Below are 20,696 nucleotides of genomic sequence, written 5' to 3' on the forward strand. Positions count from 1 at the left end.
ATATAGGATATCAGTTTTTCCATAACGTAACTTTTCAGGAATAGAAAAATATCTTGAATATCTCTCAGAGAAAGAGAATAGTGATACATACAAAAGTCACTGTTCTTCACAAAACCTAGGTCCAAACTTTATCGGATCTCATATGTTGAGAACATCTGATAAATAGATTTTGCCTATTATTTGTATAGCGAACCCACACTCGTTCTTTGTGTGCTGAGAACATTTTGGAAGATCTTGGTGTGAGATCTCAAGGATTTTTCCATACAAAAAGATTGCAACAAGGAAGGACCTGAGGTATTTTTTTCTATTCATGTCTTGGATTCAATATATACATGCATGTGAAGAAGTAGATCTAGAAATCTTATGGGATTAAATTAACAATTTAATTGTTGTTCCACTGCGTATAATCTCTTATTTGATCAATAAAATCCAATAGTACTTTCTGTCCCTGATGATCTGGATACCTAGAACATAACTTGCTTCACCCAAATCCTTCATTTGGAATTGAGTGCTCAGCCAACTCTTCACATCTGTAATTTCTTAGCATTTTTTCCAATGAGTAAGATATCATCTACATAAAGAACCAGGAATACCACTATTTGATTTGCCTTCAGTTGGTAAACACAAGACTCATCAATATTTTGTTCAAAGCCATAGGTTTTGATTATTTCATCAAACCTAAGATTCTAGGAACGAGAAGCTTGCTTAAGTCCATAGATGGACCTATTCAACTTGAAATTTTTTCCTTCTTGTCCAGCTACTTTAAATCTTTCTGGTTGATCCATATAAATGACTTTGTCAAGCTTTCCATTAAGAATAGCTGCCTTGACGTCCATTTTCCAAATCTCATAGTCGAGAGCGGCTGCTATGGATAGGAGGATGCGAATGGATTTGAGCATGGCTACCGGACTAAAAGTTTCCTCATAGTCCACGCCTTCTCTTTAGTATAACCCTTTGCCACTAATCGAGCTTTATAAGTCTCGATATTTCCATCAACACCTCGTTTCTTATTGTAGATCCACTTGCACCCAATGGCCTTAAAGTCACTAGGTGCTTCCACAAGATCCTAGACGGAATTTGAGTACATGGACTCCATTTCCTGTTTCATAGCTTCGAGCCATAGTTCCTTTTCAGGGCTAGCCATTGCCTGTTTGAAAGACAACGAATCATCATCACTAGTGTCACCAACAACCATATTGGTTTCACCATCCAAACCATAGCGAAATGGGTTCCTAAAACCCTCCCACTACGACGAGGCTCCGTGACTGTTTGCTCAGGAACAGTGGTACTTTCTTCATTTAAACTGACTTTCGTCGGTTGGACGTGAAGAGTGGGAATTTCATCATCAACTCGCGTTGATGATGGTGGAACATTGGTTGGAGTCAATTCTTTAGACATCTCCTCTAAAACTACTTTGCTGCGAGGTTTAAAGTTCTGGACATAGTCATTTTCCAGAAAAGTAGCATTTGTAGAAGTAAACACTTTCTTTTCTGAATGACTATAGAAAAGTCCACCCCGAGTACCTTTAGGATAGCCAACAAACATCCAAACTTCAGTTCGCGGTTCTAGCTTTCCCTCATTTTTCCTCAGGACGTGAGCGGGACACCCCCATATTCTATAATGGCATAAACTAGGTTCACGACCATTCCAGCGTTCTAAAGGTGTTTTGGGGATTGATTTAGACGGCACAACATTGAGAATGTCATTCGTGGTTTCAATTGCATGTCCCCAGAACGAAGTTGGTAGAGTTGAGTAACTAAGCATGCATCTAACCATTTCCAATAAAGTTATGTTCCGGCGTTCCGCTACACCATTTTGTTGTGGAGTACCTGGGGCAGTAAGTTGTGATAAAATCCCAAGTTCAGTTAAATGATCTTGGAACTGCATATCCAAATATTCTCTACCCCTATCAGATCGCAAGATCTTTAACGTTTTACCTAATTGGTTCTGAGCCATTGCTAGGAATTCCTGAAACTTTGAAAATGTTTCTGATTTCCTATGCATTAGGTAAAGACATGAGTATCTAGAGTAATCGTCAATGAAAGTGATGAAATACTCAAAACCACCCCTGGCTGATTTCCACAAACATCTGAATGCACAAGACCAAGTGGTTCTTGACCCTATCACCCTTTGCAGAGAATGGGCGCTTGGTCAGTTTTCTTTCTAGACAAGATTCACAGATAGGTAATTCACCTAAGGTGAGTTCCCTCAAAGGTCCATCCTTTGTAAGTCTTTGAATCCTATCATAGCCAATGTGACCTAGTCTCAAGTGCCATAAATACGTCATATTATTATTATCGGTCTTTTGACGTTTATTGGTCCTAGGTTTAGCTACTTTGAATAAATCATTATTAAGAGCGAGGGATTCGTTAGGTCGCAGAATATAAAGCCCGTTTTCCAAACATGCAATACACAATTGTGACCATTGAAAGAAATAGATATATTAAAACTTGTGAAAGTCATAACAAATCATTCTAATTGCAACATGGAAACTGAAATTAAATTTCTACTAAAATCCAGAATAAAAAATACATCTTTTAAAATTGAAAATTTATTTCTGAACTTCAGACGAGCTCTTCCTCTAGCTTGGACCGCAACGAACGCTCCGTTCCCAACTCTAAGCTTTAAGCTACCTTCGTTCACTTCCTCCCACGATTCAAGAAGCTGTAAAGAGTTACAAACATGGTTAGTAGATCCAAAATCAATAATCCAAACAGAGTTATCATTCTCTAAAACACATGTTTCCAAGATAAATGAACTATAATCATTACCTTTGTTTTTATCTGCTAGAAACTTGGGGCAATCTTGTTTCCAATGCCCCTTCTCTTTGCAGTGAAAAAATTTACCTTTACCTTTCTTGTTTTTCTTGTTTTTCCCCTTAGGTGTCTGTGCACTTGGTTGTGCACTCGTCTTTGCAGGCTTGGGGTTGTTGTTTTGCCCATCTTTCCTCTTGTTTCCAGCTTTTGAAGACGAAGCTTGGTTAGCTTCAGCCTTAGTTGGATCAGCAGCAGTAGTAGTTGTTGTCTTCTTTTCTCCTCCCTTACTAGGTCCACCCATGATAGACTCAAATGTCTGAAGCTCATTCATGAGCTGTGTCAGACCATAGTTGAGTTTATTCAACACATAGTTGGTGGTGAATGGAAGGAAAGCTGGAGAAAGACTGTTGAGGATTAAGCCAACTTGAGTTTCCACATCTATTATGGCTCGTGCAGTTCAGCTTCCTGAAAGTAGTTTGACATTTTGATCAGGTGATCACGAACATGTTGAGAAGGTGCCATTCGAGCAATGGCATATTTCTTGGTGGCCTCAAAACGAGTCTGTGCTGACTTGGCACCAAACATGTCTTGGAGCTGATCCATGATTTCGTAGGTTATCTCGACATTCTCCATCTTTGTCTTGAGAGTGTCAATCATACTAGTCAACATATAGTACCGCGCCTTGTTGTTAGCCGCTTGCCAACGCTCATACTTGTCCCTCACAGACTTGGTAGCTCCTTCAGCTGGAACTTCCCGGGATTCCTCAGTCATGACGAACTTGGAGTTGTCACCTATCAACACAATGTTGATGTTTTGCTTCCATTTAAGGAAGTTTTCTCCAGTGAGTTTCTCCATCGAAAGGTGAGAAAGGATGGGAGTAGGCACAGCCATAACTCAAAACTACACATTACCAATAAAATAGAAATCAATCACATTTGCCCAATAAAACTTCTATTCACACAAATTTCAAGAAATAGCACACATATACCAAAAATATGTAAGATATGAGAAAAAATACCAAAAATAATCATATCTCTATTCCTTTAGGTTTTTAACTAATCTATGATATCCTTGTCCCGGTTGGCGAGAGTCAAAAATATCACTAGTTAAATAGAGTTGTAAACTCATTTAATAATGGACACCACTATTAATAACCTACTATTCGATCAAAATAAGAAAACAAAATTTCTTATTTTATGAGCTAGACCCACGGTTTCAATAATCATAGATTTAGTCCTAGTAGTCACCATAGGGGTGAGTCTAGTAGAATTTGACCTATAATTATCTATCTTTTGAAATCTAACCTTGTCAAAATAACTAATGAACACCTTCTGTAGGGGGACAAATCAAAGCGCCTCGAGGCCCATTAAGCTATTGACTATGTTAAACCAACGGTGGAGATCGAATAAAATCCTTAAAATAATCTCATTATAAAATTAAAATTAGTATTTTTATTATTTATTTTTAGAAAATTAATGACTATGGTTTTTCAAAAAAAAAAATAAACAGATTAAATTTTTTAAAACCAAAGTCCTATAATTTCTTATTAATTCTAAAGTATCACATTGAAACAAATTCAATTAATTTAGAATTAATTTGTTGCTAATCAATATTTAGGTTTAACTAATATAATGAACATATACAATTAAGTCCAACTCAGGTAAATGGGCCTTAACAATTGGGCTTGTGTGGAAGAGGGCTGGGTCCAGTATGTCGTTCCCACTACAAAGGCCCCCTATCTTCCATACAAGGTCCAAAAGACAGGAATTTAAACATTTGTTTTATTAATTGTTATTAATTGATTAGGCCAACTATAGTCATGGAAAACAAATGGGCCTTCACAAGTGGAATCACCCACAAGAGAGGAATTTAAACTTTACATTTTCTAATGGGCCCAAATAAAACCTATCATTTTATGAATATTTTATTTGGCAAAATACCATAAATCTAACAAACATATGGGCCACTATATGCATCTAAGCCCAATTGCAAAAATATCACATATAGTGCAAACAGACATGTTATAATTTGATAGGCCTAATCATGTTACTATATGAGCAATTCTATGAATTTATGCAAAAATACCACAATTTATTTCATTTGCAAAAATACCACAATAATTATCTAGAATTTATCAAAAAAGTCAAATTAATTAAATTTTTACAAAAAAAAAAGTTAATTTAAATGAAATTTATCAACTACAATAGTTAATTTAAATTTCATTATCAACAATCAACTTTGTTTAGGTTAATTTGAAAAAAAAAAATATATTAATTTAATTTAAATATGATTTATCAATAATTAAGCAAAGTTAATTTAAATCCCATTTAAAAAAAATTATTAATTAGCTGGAAAAATGATATTTTTCAAAATTTAACCAATTTTATATTTTAAAAACAATATCTTAACTATATTCCAAAAATATATTGTGTTGTTACAACAATTAGCTAATATTTTAACCATTTAAAAAAATATATATATAAATAGTTATAACAACCCTAAAATATCTCAAAATAGTTAAACAAATTCAAATATCCATAAAAATATATAACTAACAATATTCAAATTTCAAATAATTTAAATATTAAAAACTATAGAATAAAAAAGATATTTATATTTTCAAATAAAGATTTGATAAAAAAAATCAAGAATTTAAATGAAAATATCTTAAATATCTGATATCATAATTCTAATATTTTAATATATTAAAATATTTAAAATTAAGTTATTAGTCTATTTTTGAATTTGAATCTTTGTAGAAAATATCTAATTATTTAAATCTCAACTAACAAAAATATCTTATTTAAAAAAAACAAATTTAAATGATAAAACAAAAAATATATTTTTGGCTTTGATTATAAATAATAAATATCCACAATTTTAATTTTCTTTAATTGAAAAAAAAAATTGGATGAATAGTACCCGCGGTACTGTTCATCGCGTGCATGTGCGCGGGTGCGCGCACGCGCATGGCAGCCAGGCAAAAAATTTCGATTTTTATTTTTTGTGCAATTTTTCAAACCATAATAATTTTCTAATTAATTTTGAACATATTTTACACAAAATAAAACATATATAAAAATTAATAGCATAGAAAACACAACAAAATAACCTAAAAATTTCTAATAATCACATAAAATCAATATGCTTCATAAAAACATGAAAACCATCCAATTATTCAAACATATCAAATAATCCAATTTTAAACATGTTCATGCATGAAAATAAAGAGTACCAGAGGCTCTGAGGCCAGTTGTTGGATTAGTTTATACATGATCTTTATTTATTTTCATGTATATCTAATATTAAACAAATTAATACAAGATAGCCTAAAAAATGTTTCTAAAATTGAATTCAAAGATAAACAAATAATAGAATACTTACAATATGCGCAGCGGAATTAAAGAGTCCTTCCTTCAGTTTCTCTAACTCTTGAATCCTTTCTGTCGCAGAGTATTATCAAGAAATTGAACCGATCTTCTATTTTCTTCACAGCCTTCCAATGTATCCTTAGAATCACCTAGACTAGTGTGGGTAATTCTCAACACATGAGATAGATACAGAGAAGAAGAAGAAGAGAAAATAATCAAAGAGGCTTAGAAAATGACTTGTGTTTAGAGAGAATCTAAAACTATCAGAAAACCAGTGATTAAACTTTTGTTTTGACTTCTCTCTAAGCACTCCTTTTATAGACTCAATTAGGCTATTTACTTTAATTAAAAAATCAATAAAATAATAGCCATTTTGAAGCCCTAGGTCGAAATTATCATGGGCTTTAAGCCCGTGAAATTTCTCATTTGATTATAAGCCCATTGGACTTAAAATCAAGGCTTGTATTGTTTTCTATTGATTTAATTAATTAAATAATTATTTAAATCTTTTATCAAATTAATTATTTATAATTTGAACCTTGATTTAAAGTTATTTATTAATTTAGATACCAATTTATCTTAATTAATAAATTTGCCATAATTTCTCTTTTCTTCTCAAAATTACATAACTCTGTGAAACTATCCAAAATTGACCTGGTCAACTTTGATAATTCTAATTGATAATTAAATCAATTAATTGAGACTATCTAAATGATTTTATCCAAGGTAAAATGGGGACCATGGGCCTATGAAATCAAGCTCCAATAAGTTATCATAAATCTAACAAATAAATTTACTAACTTATTAATTCCTCGTGACTGCACTATAGACTCGGAATTGCACTCTTGAATTCATAGAACACTCTCTAAAAAATATAGATACGCTATTAATTATCCATTGTTACAACCATAATTATCACTCAATCCTCTATAGACGGTCTACAATGAGATAGGACTAAAATATTGTTTTACCCCTCATTGTATTTTATCCTTAAAACACTTAGTTCCTTGTAAATGATATTTCAGTAAACTAATTTAATTACTGAAATGAGATCTCTATCATTTAATACCTTGAACCAAACTAAAAGGAAACCATCGTTTCACTTCTTCATCAGAAGCTATAGATGTTCATATCTATGATTAACACTCCCACTCAATTATACTACCGAGTTCCCAAGATGTAAGTATGGGCTAGTCCGTAGGGTAAGCTGGTAACGAACAAGTCAAAGAACTTAAATAATACAATCAGTTAGAATACTAACCACTCAGAATTGAGATTGAATTGACCTATGGTCAACTATATGATATGACTAGAATAGATAATAACGGTATGTTTACTTATCTTATCAACTGTCGATATCGGTCCTGTCTGATGTAACAAATACATTCGATCTTATCTACTTTGCTAATGTTCTGGAAAGAACATAACACTGTAATGTGTAAGTAGATCATATCGTGGATTGGCAAGTTAGTGTAAATCCTGTGCACTGACTAATCTTAGGACTAACTTATTTTGAACATATAATCATATTTATATTTCACTATGATTACGTCACTATAAATAAGATTAGCTATATGCTCGAGATTTAATAGAAGTTTATATTAAACAAATAATCATGAAAATAAAACATGTGAGCAAAGTGATTGACCAAGTTAAAAAATGATTTCTATTCTTTTATTGATAATAAAATGAGATTACAAAGAATTTGAGTTTTAATTAGGGCATAAAACCCCAACACGAGTGTCTATGCAACTCCCCCAATATGCATCAGCAAAAGCAGTCACTTGGAGTGCTTTAGATATATGTCCAAGAGGAGAAGATGCGAAGAAAAGGCCTTGGCCTGGTGTGGCTTTGAGATATTGGAGAATACGATGAGCAGCCTGAAGATGAGGTGTCCTTGGAGATGAGAGAAACTGGCTGAGATGGTTGACAACATAGCAAATATCGGGCCTAGTTATAGTGAGATAAATGAGCTTGCTGATGAGACTGCGATAGGCAGTAGGATCTTCAAGTGGGTCACCCATATCTTTGCTTAGTTTGACATTTGGTTCCATAGGTGTAGTTGCAACTTTGGCACCTAAATAACTTGTATCAGAAAGAAGTTGTAATGTAAAAGGGCGTTGGGAAACAGGGATGCCATTTTTGTTTCTCCCTATTTCAAGGCCTAAAAAAAATCTAATGGGACCAATGTCTTTTAATTTGAACTTGCTATCTAAGAATATTTTAAAATTTTGGACAGCTTGATCATTATTACTTGTGATGACAATATCATCAACATAGATAAGTATGGCTAAGAAAACACCTGATTTTCAGAGTACGATTGCTGAAATCCTTCTTCAATGAGGGTATGGCTGAGTTTTGCATACCATTGTCATGAAGCTTGCTTTAAACCATATAGACTTTTTTGCAATTTGCAAACTGCATTAAGAGGTAAGGGCCTTTTGTATGTGTATCCTTGAGGAATTTGCATGTACACAGTTTCATCCAAGCCACCATGCAAGAAAGCATTGTTGATATCCAATTGATGTAAGGTCCAATTATGTGTGACTGCAAAAGCAAGCATTAGTTTGAAAGTATTGAACTTGGCAATAGGTGCATAATTGTCTAAATAGTCTATACCAGGAATTTGAGTATAACCCTTAGCCACTAAACGAGTTTTGTACCGATTAATAGTACCATTTGAATGATACTTTATTTTGTATATCCATTTGCTACCAACTTTATGACAACCATGAGGTAGAGAGACAATGTCCCAAGTGTGATATGAGTCGAGAGCATTGAGCTCTTCTGTCATGGCTTGCTGCCATTCAGGTATTTTACAGGCCTTGGAAAAACTTGTGGGTTCATAAATGGTATTAGCAGCTCGAAAAGATGGTGTGCATTGCTGATATGATAGATAATTAGCAATGGGATGAGCAGTGGAAGAGCTTACCATGGTATATGTACAGACATAATCAGTTAAATGAGAAGGGCGATGAATAGAGTGACCCGTCCTTGTGGTATGCCGATTGTGATCAGACTGAGAGTCAATAATTGGAGCTTGTGATGGTTGATTTTGAGACAGAGGTACAGCTAAAGTCTTAGTATCGCTTGAAGATACTTGTAAATCTGTCAAAGGTTGAAAACAAGGCAATATAGTGTCAGGAAAAATTTCATCAGTCATATTGATCTGGTTATTATCCTTGAAAGGAAAAATATTTTCGTGGAATATTACATCATGAGATTGAAAAATTTGATTTGTGTGAAGGTCAAGTAAGGTATAAGTCTTCATGCCTTTTGGATATCCAATGAATACACAAGCACGAGAACGTGGTGTAAATTTGTGTCTTTGACCAGTTAAGGTTGAGGCATATGCTAAACAACCAAAAACATTTAAGTGGTCATAAGACGGTAATTTTTGGTGAAGTAGTTCAAAAGAACTCTTGATTTTTAGCAACTTAGAAGGTGTGCAATTGAGTAAATAAATAGCTGTCTTAACAAAGTAACTCCATAAAACCAAAGGAAGATTAGATTGTAAAGAAAGAGATATAGCAATGTTTAAAATATGTTGGTGTTTTCGTTCCACAACAGCGTTTTGTTGAGGAGTGTCAACACAAGAGTGACAGTGTGTGATACCTTTAGTAGCATAGAATGAAGTTATATTAAGTTCTTTTGCATTGTCAGACCGCACCGCCTTTATGTTTATAGAAAATTGATTTGTAACTAAAGCAAAAACATTTGGTATGATAGTACAACATCAGATTTTGATTTTAATAAAAAAAATCCACGTAAAGCGGGTACAATCATCAACAATAGTTAATAAATATTTGTAACCTTCAATGCTAATAATGTGAAAGGGGCCCCAAATATCTAAATGTATGAGATCAAAAGGATTATTAGAAAAATTATTATGAGATATAAATGGGAGCCGCTTTTGTTTAGCAAGATGACAGATAGGGCAATGTTTATCATAAGGAACAAAAGCTGAAAAATCAAGAGTTTTATTGATACTTTTTGAAATTGACATTGATGGATGTCCTAGCCGTGAGTGCCACTGGCTAACATAAAAAAAGGTAGTACAAGTAATTGGTGTAGAAGAATGAGAAATGTGACCAATATCTTGCTTGATGTAGTAAAGATTGCCATGCCTTTCAACAGTCCCAATCTTCAAAGTCTGCTCCTGAATAATGCAAGAATTAATGTTAAAAGTGAAAGTAATAGAGTTGTTTTGAATAAATGAATTTATGGAGAATAGATTGTAGTTAAACTGGGGAACATATAAAACATTATGTAAAGTAATGTAAGTATTAAATTTAACAGTTCCTATATTTTCAACTTTTACAGAAGTTCCATTATGAAGATTGACATATTTAGGAAAGGGCTTTGTATCAAAAGTAGTAAAACAAAGTTTGTTGTAACAAACATGATGTGTTGCTCCACTATCAAGGATCCAAAGGATCAATGACGACGAAGCTTTGTTACCAGCAGAATCGGAGGCAGCTTGCTGTGTTGTAGCAATGGAAGGAGCTTCTCTTTGAAGTTGTTGAGAGAGTAGAGACATCAATTCTTCACACCGAGTTGTGAACGCGGTAGATGAATCAGATTCAATGCTAGTAGAGGGTTCTTTGGATGTCACAGCATGGTGAATAGCTAGTTTAGAAGATGACTGAGTCTTTCTCTTGTCTCCATATCCTGGTGGAAAGCCATGTAAGAAAAAACATTTGTCAACTGAATGTCCAGGTTTTAGACAATGTGAGCAAGTGGGACGAGGCCTTTTGTTTCTTGATGGTTGTGTGGTAGGCACAGTAGTAGGAGTGGACAAAGGAGCAATCTTTGAAGTGGAAGGAGTGGCGATATTGATGGCAGTGGTAGAGGAAGTGCCTAAGGTTCTTTGACTTTCTTCTTAGATGACCATAGAAAACACAGTGTTGTGAGAAGGTAGAGGTTCAATAATGAGAATTTGTGCTCTAATGGGGTGAAAAGACTCATTTAGGCCATTGAGAAATTGAAGGACTTGCTCACGGTTATGGTAATCCATGTTCTTTTTAGCAGCTCCACAAGTACATTAAGTGAGTTGTTGAAATTCATTCAGTTCATCCCAAAGAGCTTTGAGAGTGGTAAATTATGTTGTAACATCATTAACACCTTGATGATGAGCAGTAATGTGTTGTCTAATTTGAAAGATTTGTTGACCATTGCCACGATTGAAACGTTCACTCAGATCTCTCCACATTGCAACGACAGTATCACGGTACATGATGCTCTCAGCAATGGGTTTAGAAACAGAGTGGAGGATCCACGACATGACCATAATTTTACAGCGTGACCAAGCTGAGAAGAGGGAGCTTTCAGAAGAGGGACGAATCATAGAACCATCAATGAAAGACCTTTTGTTCTTGGCTTGAAGAGCTAGTAAGATCCCACGTTTCCAAGATTGGTAGTTAGGACTAGAAAGAATGGGGGAGGTTATTAGCTGACCTGGGTGATCTCTGGTGCCCAGAAAGAATGGACTTGAAGAGTCGTCATGGGCAAGTCATTCACCTTGATGCACATCTTGAGACCGAGGTGCAACAGAATCGCCATGGAAATGAGCATCATGGGAAGGAAGAACACGCGATTGGGACATGGGAGGGAGACCCGAAGTTCGAACAGGGGAATTAGAAGAGGGTTGCGGTTCTTGGGCAAGAGGAACAACAGAAGAACGTGGTTCTTGGGCTGGGTTGATGCCGAGAGGAAAAGAGCTGCGAGTTCTTGGTCTAGCCATGGAGGAGTGGAAGCTTGATGAAGAAGAAGGAGTTAGGATTTCTCTGATACCATATTAGGGAAAAAGACAGCTTTGGGAAACAGAGAAACTTTTCCTTGTTTTATTATTCACTTTATGAAAAAACGTACAAAGACAACTATTATATAGCTGGAGAATAAAAAACAAAATAAACAGTTTTATACAACAAACCACAAAATGTGGTAACAACAAACTAGATAAAGCAAACATCTAACAACTGGGTAATACTCAACTTAATAGTAATAGAAATGGAAAAGAAAGATGATTAATTTGTTTGTTTAAGTTTTGGAATGAAAATTAAAAAGATAAAGGAAGAATAAATAAAATAAAAAAATATAAGAGGTACTATTACTTATCATATATACCATATTTAAAATAGAGCAATTAAAATTTTTCTTTCATGAGTAATTATTAAATTTTCAATTTATTTATATTGATTTTTTATTTTGCTTGTTATTGTATTACTCTTTATTTATATTAATTTATATGTATATATATATATATTGTAGTAGGTGTCATATTGCCCATCCAAAACTGAAGCAAATATTAATAATAACAAAAAAAAAACTTGCAAGGACACCTGAAAGTGCATAAAGAATAACAAAAAAAATGAGGGCAAAAATGGAACATAAGAATATATTAGTGGGAGAATGACTTTTTCACCCAATATCAAATGCAATTACAATTACTTAGTTTTGTTGAAAAGTCATTAAATGGAGAAGGAATTCCTAAGCAAAATTTGAAACCAAACAAAGGAACATTATCATTCCACAGATTCCTATCATTCCACCAGATTCCTATCAACCAAACATTACCTGAATATTTGGTTGTAATTACAACCAAATCATTGCTGACTTTCCACACATTAATTCCTTTCATGAAAGTCACTATCTAAAAAAAAATAATGAATCTAATTGATGTAAAAACTAGCTATGAAATAAAGCAATAAGAGTAGGTGATGTCTTGACATTTACTAACTTGACAACAAGAGCAAAGGTGATTGTAATCAACACATTCATGTTAAGTATAGCCTTTGGCAACCAACCATTCTACAGAGCCATCTACATGATATTTGACCACATAAACCAGTTACATCCTATTGTATGCTAATATGGAATGAGATTTACAGTGGTCCAAGTGTTGTTTGTCTCAAGAGTTGTGATTTCTACCGACAAGGCCTTTCCACATTCACTATTGTACAACAGCTTGGTAATAAAATTCTGGTTCTATGTGACTGGAAACAGCCAACACTAAGGGCCCGTTTGGTTGATAGTAATGGGCCAGAAAGGAAAGGAATTGAATGTTAATGGGCCGGATTCTTTTGTTTGGTTGGAAATAAAAAGTTTGGAAAAGAATTCCATTGTAATGCTTATTCCCTAAAACTAACGGAATAACTTTTCCAATTTTGAGTCAGTGGAATTATAATTCCATTCCACTGCTTATCATCATCTCTCTCCATCATCTGGGTCTTCGTCTTCTTCTCCAACTCCATCCTTTGTCACTAGGGATGTAAATGGGGCGGGTCTGCCCCGCCCCGCTTCCGCCCCGCCCCGCCCCGCGAAAATTTTGCCCCGCCCCGCCCCGCCCCGGCTTAATCGGGGCGGGTCTGCCGCGCCCCATTTGTCCCATTTAACTTTTTTTTTTTTAAGAAACATTAAATTATAATTTTAGAATTTTCCCCAAGCCTAAATATTATTTTTTATTGTAATCTTTATATTTTACACTTGGTATCAACTACACCATCAAATATTATATTTTGTTTTTTTATTTTAACATTTACAAAATAAATACAAGAATAATGATGAATTATATAAAACATATTTTTCAATATTTATAATTCTTTCTAGTCTATATATAATTAAAAATATTCTAAACCACATATAAAATGTCAATTTTACGTACTATGTATATAAATAGCATGAGAGAATTGAGTTAGAGTATAAAAAAAATAAAAAAATTGAAGCGGGGCGGCCCCGTCCCGTTTAAATTCCTAGCGGGTTGGGGCTGCCCCGCCCCGCTTAAATTCATAACGGGGCGGAGCGGGGCGACGCCCCGCCCCGAATTCCGCCCCGTTTGTACCGGGGCAAAGATGCCCCGTCGGGTCGGGGCCCCGCCCCGCTACCCCATTTTGCCATCCTTATTTGTCACCGACTGAGTTCCTCAGGTACGGCTTTTCTCATGCCTGTAATTTATTTATTTATTACTTATTTGCTTTATTTATTTTGATATCTCACTCTCCTCTTGCTCAACCCCTGAAAACCACAAGCAATCCGACACAACCATCTCTCATTCTCACTCTCAGCAAGCAACACACCCAGTCGAAGGTAGCTGCTCGTCCCAGTCGGAGGTCCGTGTCAGAGACACTCTTCTCTTCTTCCTCCTGCTTTTCTAATCTGTTGCAGAGGTACTCTCTCTCTATCTCTCTTTCTATGAATTCAGTAAGAGCACCAAATGTTTGATGGAATGCCTATTTGCATATTTTTTCTTTTTTTTTCGTGTAAAACAAAATGGATCGAATCTATATCATGAGTTTAAGACTTAAACATGTAATTTGCCTGGAGTGGCGTTTTGAGCCATGTATTTTCCATTCTAATGAAAAAAACATTTGATATTAATGATTATATATGGGCATAACTCGTTAGGTTGTCTGTTACTAGTGGACAAGAACGTGACCATATAATAGCCCATGTCAAATTTTGAAGGTTTGTGTATACACATCAGAAATTTGCTAAAATTTACCAAACAAAATATGAATTGCTAAAGCATACATACATCAGAAATTTTCCCTCCCTTGCTTTTAATAACTTGTACATAGTAATTTTCTTCACTTCCATCTTCAGTCAGTTGAAAGCATCCTAATATGATGCTATCTGGACGAACCCACCTGATAGAATCCACTGATGATTACAGAAATATTTCAGTGTCGTAGGCGCCTTCCCCTTTATATCTTGAAAACAATTTAACAACCATATGCTATACATCAATAGTGTAACAAATATAACAACTAACTAGAGTTATACAGCTGAAAATCATAAAATAATTATGATTTAACATAGACAGGAAATTAATGATTGCTTAATAAAATTTGACAAAATATTAGTATAGATCAAACTTGTGCAAACAAGTGAGAATACTAAAATGTTGAGGAACCATATAAAATACAATTAGAAAACAATCAACTCCACTCATTTCATATCATTTTCCCAACTACAGGTTCTTAAGCTTATATCAAAATCAAATATCCTTAATATACTCAAAGTATTACAAAAGTGCATATGCTATACAAAATCTATTGAAAGACACACTGAAAATCGGTCATTTTTCATGAGTCGAGTCATGCATATTCTTTATCAAGAACAACTACTTTTTAATTGGAAACATGTCAAAAATTAATCTCATACTAGACATTTATCAAACAAAAGGAATAAAACATTTTAGGAACCATAACTCATGGTGAAATTCTAAGAGTTAGATTCCCCCTCCTAGTACGTTCAACTCATCTCCAGAAGTTTAATATCATCATCCACATAAACTCTTTCTAACAATATACCAAGAAAACTCACAAAATAAAATAAAGCAGTAGTTTTGTCAAGTGACTGGTTGAAAAAAGAGGAAAATTATGGCACAATCAATAATAAAGGAAACCACTTTTGAATGCATATCAATGATCACATATGAAAGTTAAATACAAAGAAAAAATAAATATGCACCTTTCACATTGCAATCCGCATAAGAGTCACCAATCCAAGACTTGAATGGAAGTACCACGTGTGATTTTTCCTTAAACTTAGATGACAAGATGTTAAGCATATCCTTTCTTGCCAAAGCAATATAATTTCCTTTCGCATTCCACTCAACTACAGGCAAACATATATTAGAGCTAGCATTAGAAAACCTCTGTAAGGAATAAATAAGGAGTAAACATATATTACAACAATTTTTTTTAATTGTAAATTCAAACTTCCAGTCAGAACAGCTACTTCTCAATTCATATCGGTGTTAGTTTTCTCGCTATACTAATTTTTTCTGCAAATTTGGATATCCCAGCTATGCCCACTGATAAATAACATATCATAGAGATAATATTCTACACTAGATTCTGACTATGCATAGAGGTCCCAAATATGAGTTCCAGAAGATAATGAACCATTCATATCAAACAATGAATAAAAAAAATAGCTTGACTCGTCCACCGAGCACGAGAAAGCTAAAGGGTGGCTTTCTATTGATTTCTTCTCTGATTGTTAGGTTGTCTGTAAGTCTGTCATGAACAAACATTGCCCATTTTGGCAATTAACCAGCCTGTTTGATACTCTATTTTCCTTTTTTCTTGATGTTAAGTATAGTCTATTTTGGATTCCTAGAAGGCAGAATGATGTTGCCAATAGCTTATCTAAATGGGGTAGTGGTACTGGTACTACTTTGTATGGACAACTATCTTTCTGGGAGATAGCCCCCATTGTGGCTATCAAACTCTCTACTTTAATTTAAATTTTCTCTTGTTTCGGATTAAAAAACACACTTAATATGCTTAGCCTAATTTCAATGCATAAAAGAAACAAGGAGCCCACCTTTCCCACTCTCTCCATCTTCTAAATAACTCAACAAACTTTCAATTTATTACAAATTATATAGGAAAACATAATCTCTGTCTGTGTTTCTTCTAATATGGGAGGCAAATTTCTGATGTAGCAAAAAACTTGTAGTTTTTTTTTATTGTAGCTACCATTTAGCTTGGCTTTTGTCGTTTTGGGACTGTATAACTGTAATAGAAGTTTCTGTACTAAGCTACTACTCTTCAATTCCAAGGTTACTGCGTCCATTTTTAATACTACCTCTCAGTGATTAACAATGGCCATCCCCTAACCTCTAAAATCTGATACACCCACACCCACACACACTTACACACCTATACCTACATAAATAATATATATATATACATATTTTGTTTAGAGTAATCAATTATTCAGATTTTTATTTATCATCAATTGTGCTTGTGGGTCATTGAGAAATTATGTGTAGGTCATTGAGATGAATGATAATGATTATGAGTTTTGATATTTGATATTTTTATGAGATTTTTTGGGTTGGTTTGAGTTTGTATATGAATAGGGAATTTGACATCAATAATTCCAATAATTAACACTTGTGGAGTTTGTATATGGTATTTTTCTGGATGCTTATTTCTTAACAGTGCGGATGCTTCTTTTACCAATAATTAACACTCGTTGAAGTGGATGCTTCTTATATATATATATATATATATATATATATATATTAATCTATTCTTATTTCATTGTCTAAGTTGTGTCTGTTGTTTATAATCTTCTAGGTGAATAACTGATTGTTGGATTAAAATTTTTATTTGCTTGATTATATTCATTGTAGGATAATGGTTCGTTTAACTGTCAGTGAGAGACAAATTTTGAGAAAGAAGAAGATCATGGCTCTTTATTTGCATTGGATGAATGTGTTGCATGTAGTGCAGTGGTTTTTCAAATTATGGGAAAAAATTATTGTACATGGTATTGAATCAAGCTCTTTGGGAAGACAATTATACATACTTGATGTTTTTGTTAATAGGCAAATTGTGCATCAAATAGCTTATGAGAGTGATGTCATTTGTTTTGATCAACTTAGGATGAATAGGAAAGCATTTAGCAATTTATGCATAATGCTTGAAACTAGGGGTGGGTTAAAAGCATCTAAATACTTGCAAGTAGATGAGCAAGTGGCCATGTTTTTACATGTAATTGCTCATCATGTGAAAAATAGAGTAATTAGATTTCGATTTATGAGATCTGGTGAGACTATTCGCAAGTTTTTTCACAATGTGTTACATTCAATCATTCGACTACATGGAGCGTTATTGAAAAGACCTGAACCGGTTGTTGAAAACTCAACAGATGAAAGGTGGAAATGGTTCATGGTATATTATATATTACTTGAATTAAAAATCACTACAAATTTTTATTTGTTTGAAATACTAATAAAAGAAGTTTGTTTATTATGTGGTAGAATTGCTTAGGGGCACTAGATGGAACTCATATTAGAGTGAGAGTACCTATGGCTGATAAACAAAAATATCGTACTCAAAAAGGTGAAATAGCTACAAATGTCTTAGGTGTATGCTCCCAAGACATGCAATTCATATATGTGTTACCTGGATGGGAAGGCTCTGCAGCAGATGGTAGAGTTTTACGTGATGCCATACGTAGAACAAATGGTTTGTGTGTTCCAAATGGTATGCTTTGTGTTTTAGATTATACATTTTTTTTGGATAAGTCATTTAGGAGACAACTTAATCCTTATCTTTATTTTATTTTAGGTCATTATTACCTTGTAGATGGTGGATATACTAATTGTAAGGGATTTCTTGCTCCATATCGAGGCCAATGCTATCACCTCAACCAATGGGACGATGGGAATCCTCCCAGAAATCCACAAGAGTTTTTTAATATGAAGCACTCATCTGCTAGGAATGTCATTGAGAGATGTTTTGGTGCAATTAAGAATCGATGGGCAATTCTTAGGAGTCCATCATTCTATCCAATAAAGACTCAAAACCGAATCATTTTAGCATGTTGTTTGCTTCACAATTTTATTAGGAGAGAAATGCCTACTGATAATACTGATATGCATCCAGAGAATGAGAGTGATAGTGGAGACGAAGAAGATAGCATGGATGCTGATGGATCCATAAGAAGTATTGAAGCTTCTGAAGGGTGGAAAACATTTAGAAATCATTTAGCACTTGAGATGTATAACGAATGGAAAGAACATAGGAGAGCAAGCTAGTTTTTTTTATTTCTTAGATTAAATGCACAATGATTGTCTAGGTTTCTAAATTTGGTTTCACTTGGCTATACCAATTCATTTGACTGTTTGTGTAATTGACCACCCCATAAACTTATATCACTTGCTTTGAAATGGAAAATTTATCTTTAAATTTATGTTTTGTTATTGGTGTGTATATCCATTCACTTTTATTTCTTTATTGCTGGCTGTTTGTTTCTTTTTCATTCAACTACAATATTTCAGCTTTAGTTTTTAGTTTTACAGTATTTTGATACCTTATTTTAGCATGGAGACTTCAAAAGGAAGAGGTCCAGGACAAAATAAAATATTTTGGAGCGAAGATGAAGACAAACACTTGGTTGAAGCACTTATGGAACTGAATAATGAAGGGAAGTTTAAAGCTGAGGAAATTTCAGGCCAGGTCATCTTAGAGCTCTTGAGATGAAATTAAAGGAGCGGATGCCTGCATGTGATATACAAGCTAAGCCACACATTGAGTCTAGAATGAAGACTTTGAAGACTCATTTTCAAGTGGTTCATGAAATGTTGACTGGACCATTTTGTAGCGGATTTGGGTGGGACAACGACAGAAAAACTGTTACTGCAGAAAAGTCAGTGTGGGAATCATATTTGCAGGTACTCAAATAATAGTATTTGGTGTGCCATTTTGCTTATGATGTTAATGGATCCATAAGAATGATTGTTTGCTTATGATGTTGATGGATCCATAACAAGGATGGTTTGCTTATTTATTTGTATCTGATTTTTTTATTTTGTATAAACGCAGAGTCACAAAGAAGCAGCCCCCTTCAAGATCAAGTCATTCCCTTGGTATGATGACTTATGTATGGTTTTTGGCAAGGATCGTGCAACTGGAAAAAATGCGGAGACTGCAGCAGATGTTGTTGAAGAACTTCAAACTGAAGAAGAAAACACTACTCTTGGAGAAGATGATTTCAACTATGCTAACAATATGGATGAAGTGCCATCTATGTCTGTTTCAGATGCAACAAGAGGTGCTCAATCTCACACTCAATCAGATGGGTCTTCAAAGAAGAAAAGGAAAACTGTAAATCATGAAGAACTTTCAGATGCACTCACACAATCAGCTTGTATTATCGCAAGAGAAATTGAAAAAGCTTCTATTCGTTTGAGTAAAGCTATTGGTGAAGACATAAATGAAAAGCATATGCAACTTGAGAAAGAGTTAGAAAGGACCACTACACTTACCACAGCTCAACGTCATAAGGTAGCTCGCATGATTATGCAAGATAATGCTCTGGTTTCTTACTTTTTCTGTGTCCCAGATAATGAGAAGGATGAATGGGTGACACTTCTTCTTGATGGTTCTCTCTAAGATCATGTTTAGTCAACTTTGCTCTACTACAATTTGCAGGACAATTTATATTGCCTTTGACATTCAGTAGTATACAAATTATAATCTTTTGGATATGATGTAATGTTTTATGCTCATAATTTTGCAAACTAGATTGTCTTTGAGCATAGATCTGAGTAATTGGACATGAATACTTATACTATTTCTAGTGATATTTCATGTGCATGGACAAAGTTTGATCTCAGTAATCAAAAACTCTTTTGATTATTAGAATATAAATATGTTATAATGTTTAGTTTAACATTATTATGTTATTATATTGTTTTATTTTAAAAAAATATAAAATAGTGTTTAGTGATAATTAAGTAAATTGCATTTGACATTAAAAAATACTTCACAAAAATAAATTCTTATTGATAATTTTAATATTTTGTAGTGTTCAAAAGTGGAATTATTATGCTTAAAAAAAGTAGGATTATTAAATATTATTTTGTAAAAAAAGAATATGAAAAAAAAGTAACGTCATTGTTGGTAAATCTATATATATATTTAGTATGTTTATTTTAATTTATTAATCATATTTTAAGCACTTTGGGTATTTTTGTCCAAAATAAATTTATTCCATTCCATTCCATAGTCAACCAAACATAAGAATAGGTATTCAATCATTGATT

At 33.8% G+C, this 20,696-nt stretch overlaps 3 protein-coding genes across 3 annotated transcripts; all 3 read left to right on the top strand.

Moving 5' to 3' along the window:
• The first annotated feature begins 14,115 nt into the window (after positions 1-14,115).
• Positions 14,116-17,925, top strand: LOC133779411 (uncharacterized). The gene is made up of 3 exons (XM_062219376.1): positions 14,116-14,292; positions 17,277-17,817; positions 17,917-17,925. The coding sequence occupies exons 2-3, from the start codon at positions 17,281-17,283 to the stop codon at positions 17,923-17,925; spliced, it is 546 nt and encodes a 181-aa protein (XP_062075360.1). The 5' UTR covers positions 14,116-14,292; positions 17,277-17,280.
• On the top strand, positions 17,898-18,726 carry LOC133780571 (protein ALP1-like). The gene is made up of 2 exons (XM_062220231.1): positions 17,898-18,132; positions 18,217-18,726. Exons 1-2 carry the CDS (start codon positions 17,955-17,957, stop codon positions 18,684-18,686), a joined length of 648 nt encoding a protein of 215 aa, XP_062076215.1. The 5' UTR covers positions 17,898-17,954; the 3' UTR covers positions 18,687-18,726.
• A 371-nt stretch (positions 18,727-19,097) lies between these two features.
• LOC133779412 (uncharacterized protein At2g29880-like) lies at positions 19,098-20,043 on the top strand. The gene is made up of 2 exons (XM_062219377.1): positions 19,098-19,322; positions 19,474-20,043. Exons 1-2 carry the CDS (start codon positions 19,128-19,130, stop codon positions 20,041-20,043), a joined length of 765 nt encoding a protein of 254 aa, XP_062075361.1. The 5' UTR covers positions 19,098-19,127.
• Positions 20,044-20,696: the final 653 nt, after the last annotated feature.

Source organism: Humulus lupulus, chromosome 5 (assembly GCF_963169125.1).
Source record: "Humulus lupulus chromosome 5, drHumLupu1.1, whole genome shotgun sequence".
NCBI lineage: Eukaryota > Viridiplantae > Streptophyta > Magnoliopsida > Rosales > Cannabaceae > Humulus > Humulus lupulus.

Excerpts from the sequence above, each read along its gene's own strand:
- LOC133779411 (XM_062219376.1), top strand. The coding sequence starts at position 17,281 with ATGGTTCGTTTAACTGTCAGTGAGAGACAAATTTTGAGAAAGAAGAAG.
- LOC133780571 (XM_062220231.1), top strand. The coding sequence starts at position 17,955 with ATGGCTGATAAACAAAAATATCGTACTCAAAAAGGTGAAATAGCTACA. Across the intron at positions 18,133-18,216 it reads TGGTTTGTGTGTTCCAAATG|GTCATTATTACCTTGTAGAT; the intron begins GTATGCTTTGTG and ends ATTTTATTTTAG.
- LOC133779412 (XM_062219377.1), top strand. The coding sequence starts at position 19,128 with ATGAAATTAAAGGAGCGGATGCCTGCATGTGATATACAAGCTAAGCCA. Across the intron at positions 19,323-19,473 it reads TGTGGGAATCATATTTGCAG|AGTCACAAAGAAGCAGCCCC; the intron begins GTACTCAAATAA and ends GTATAAACGCAG.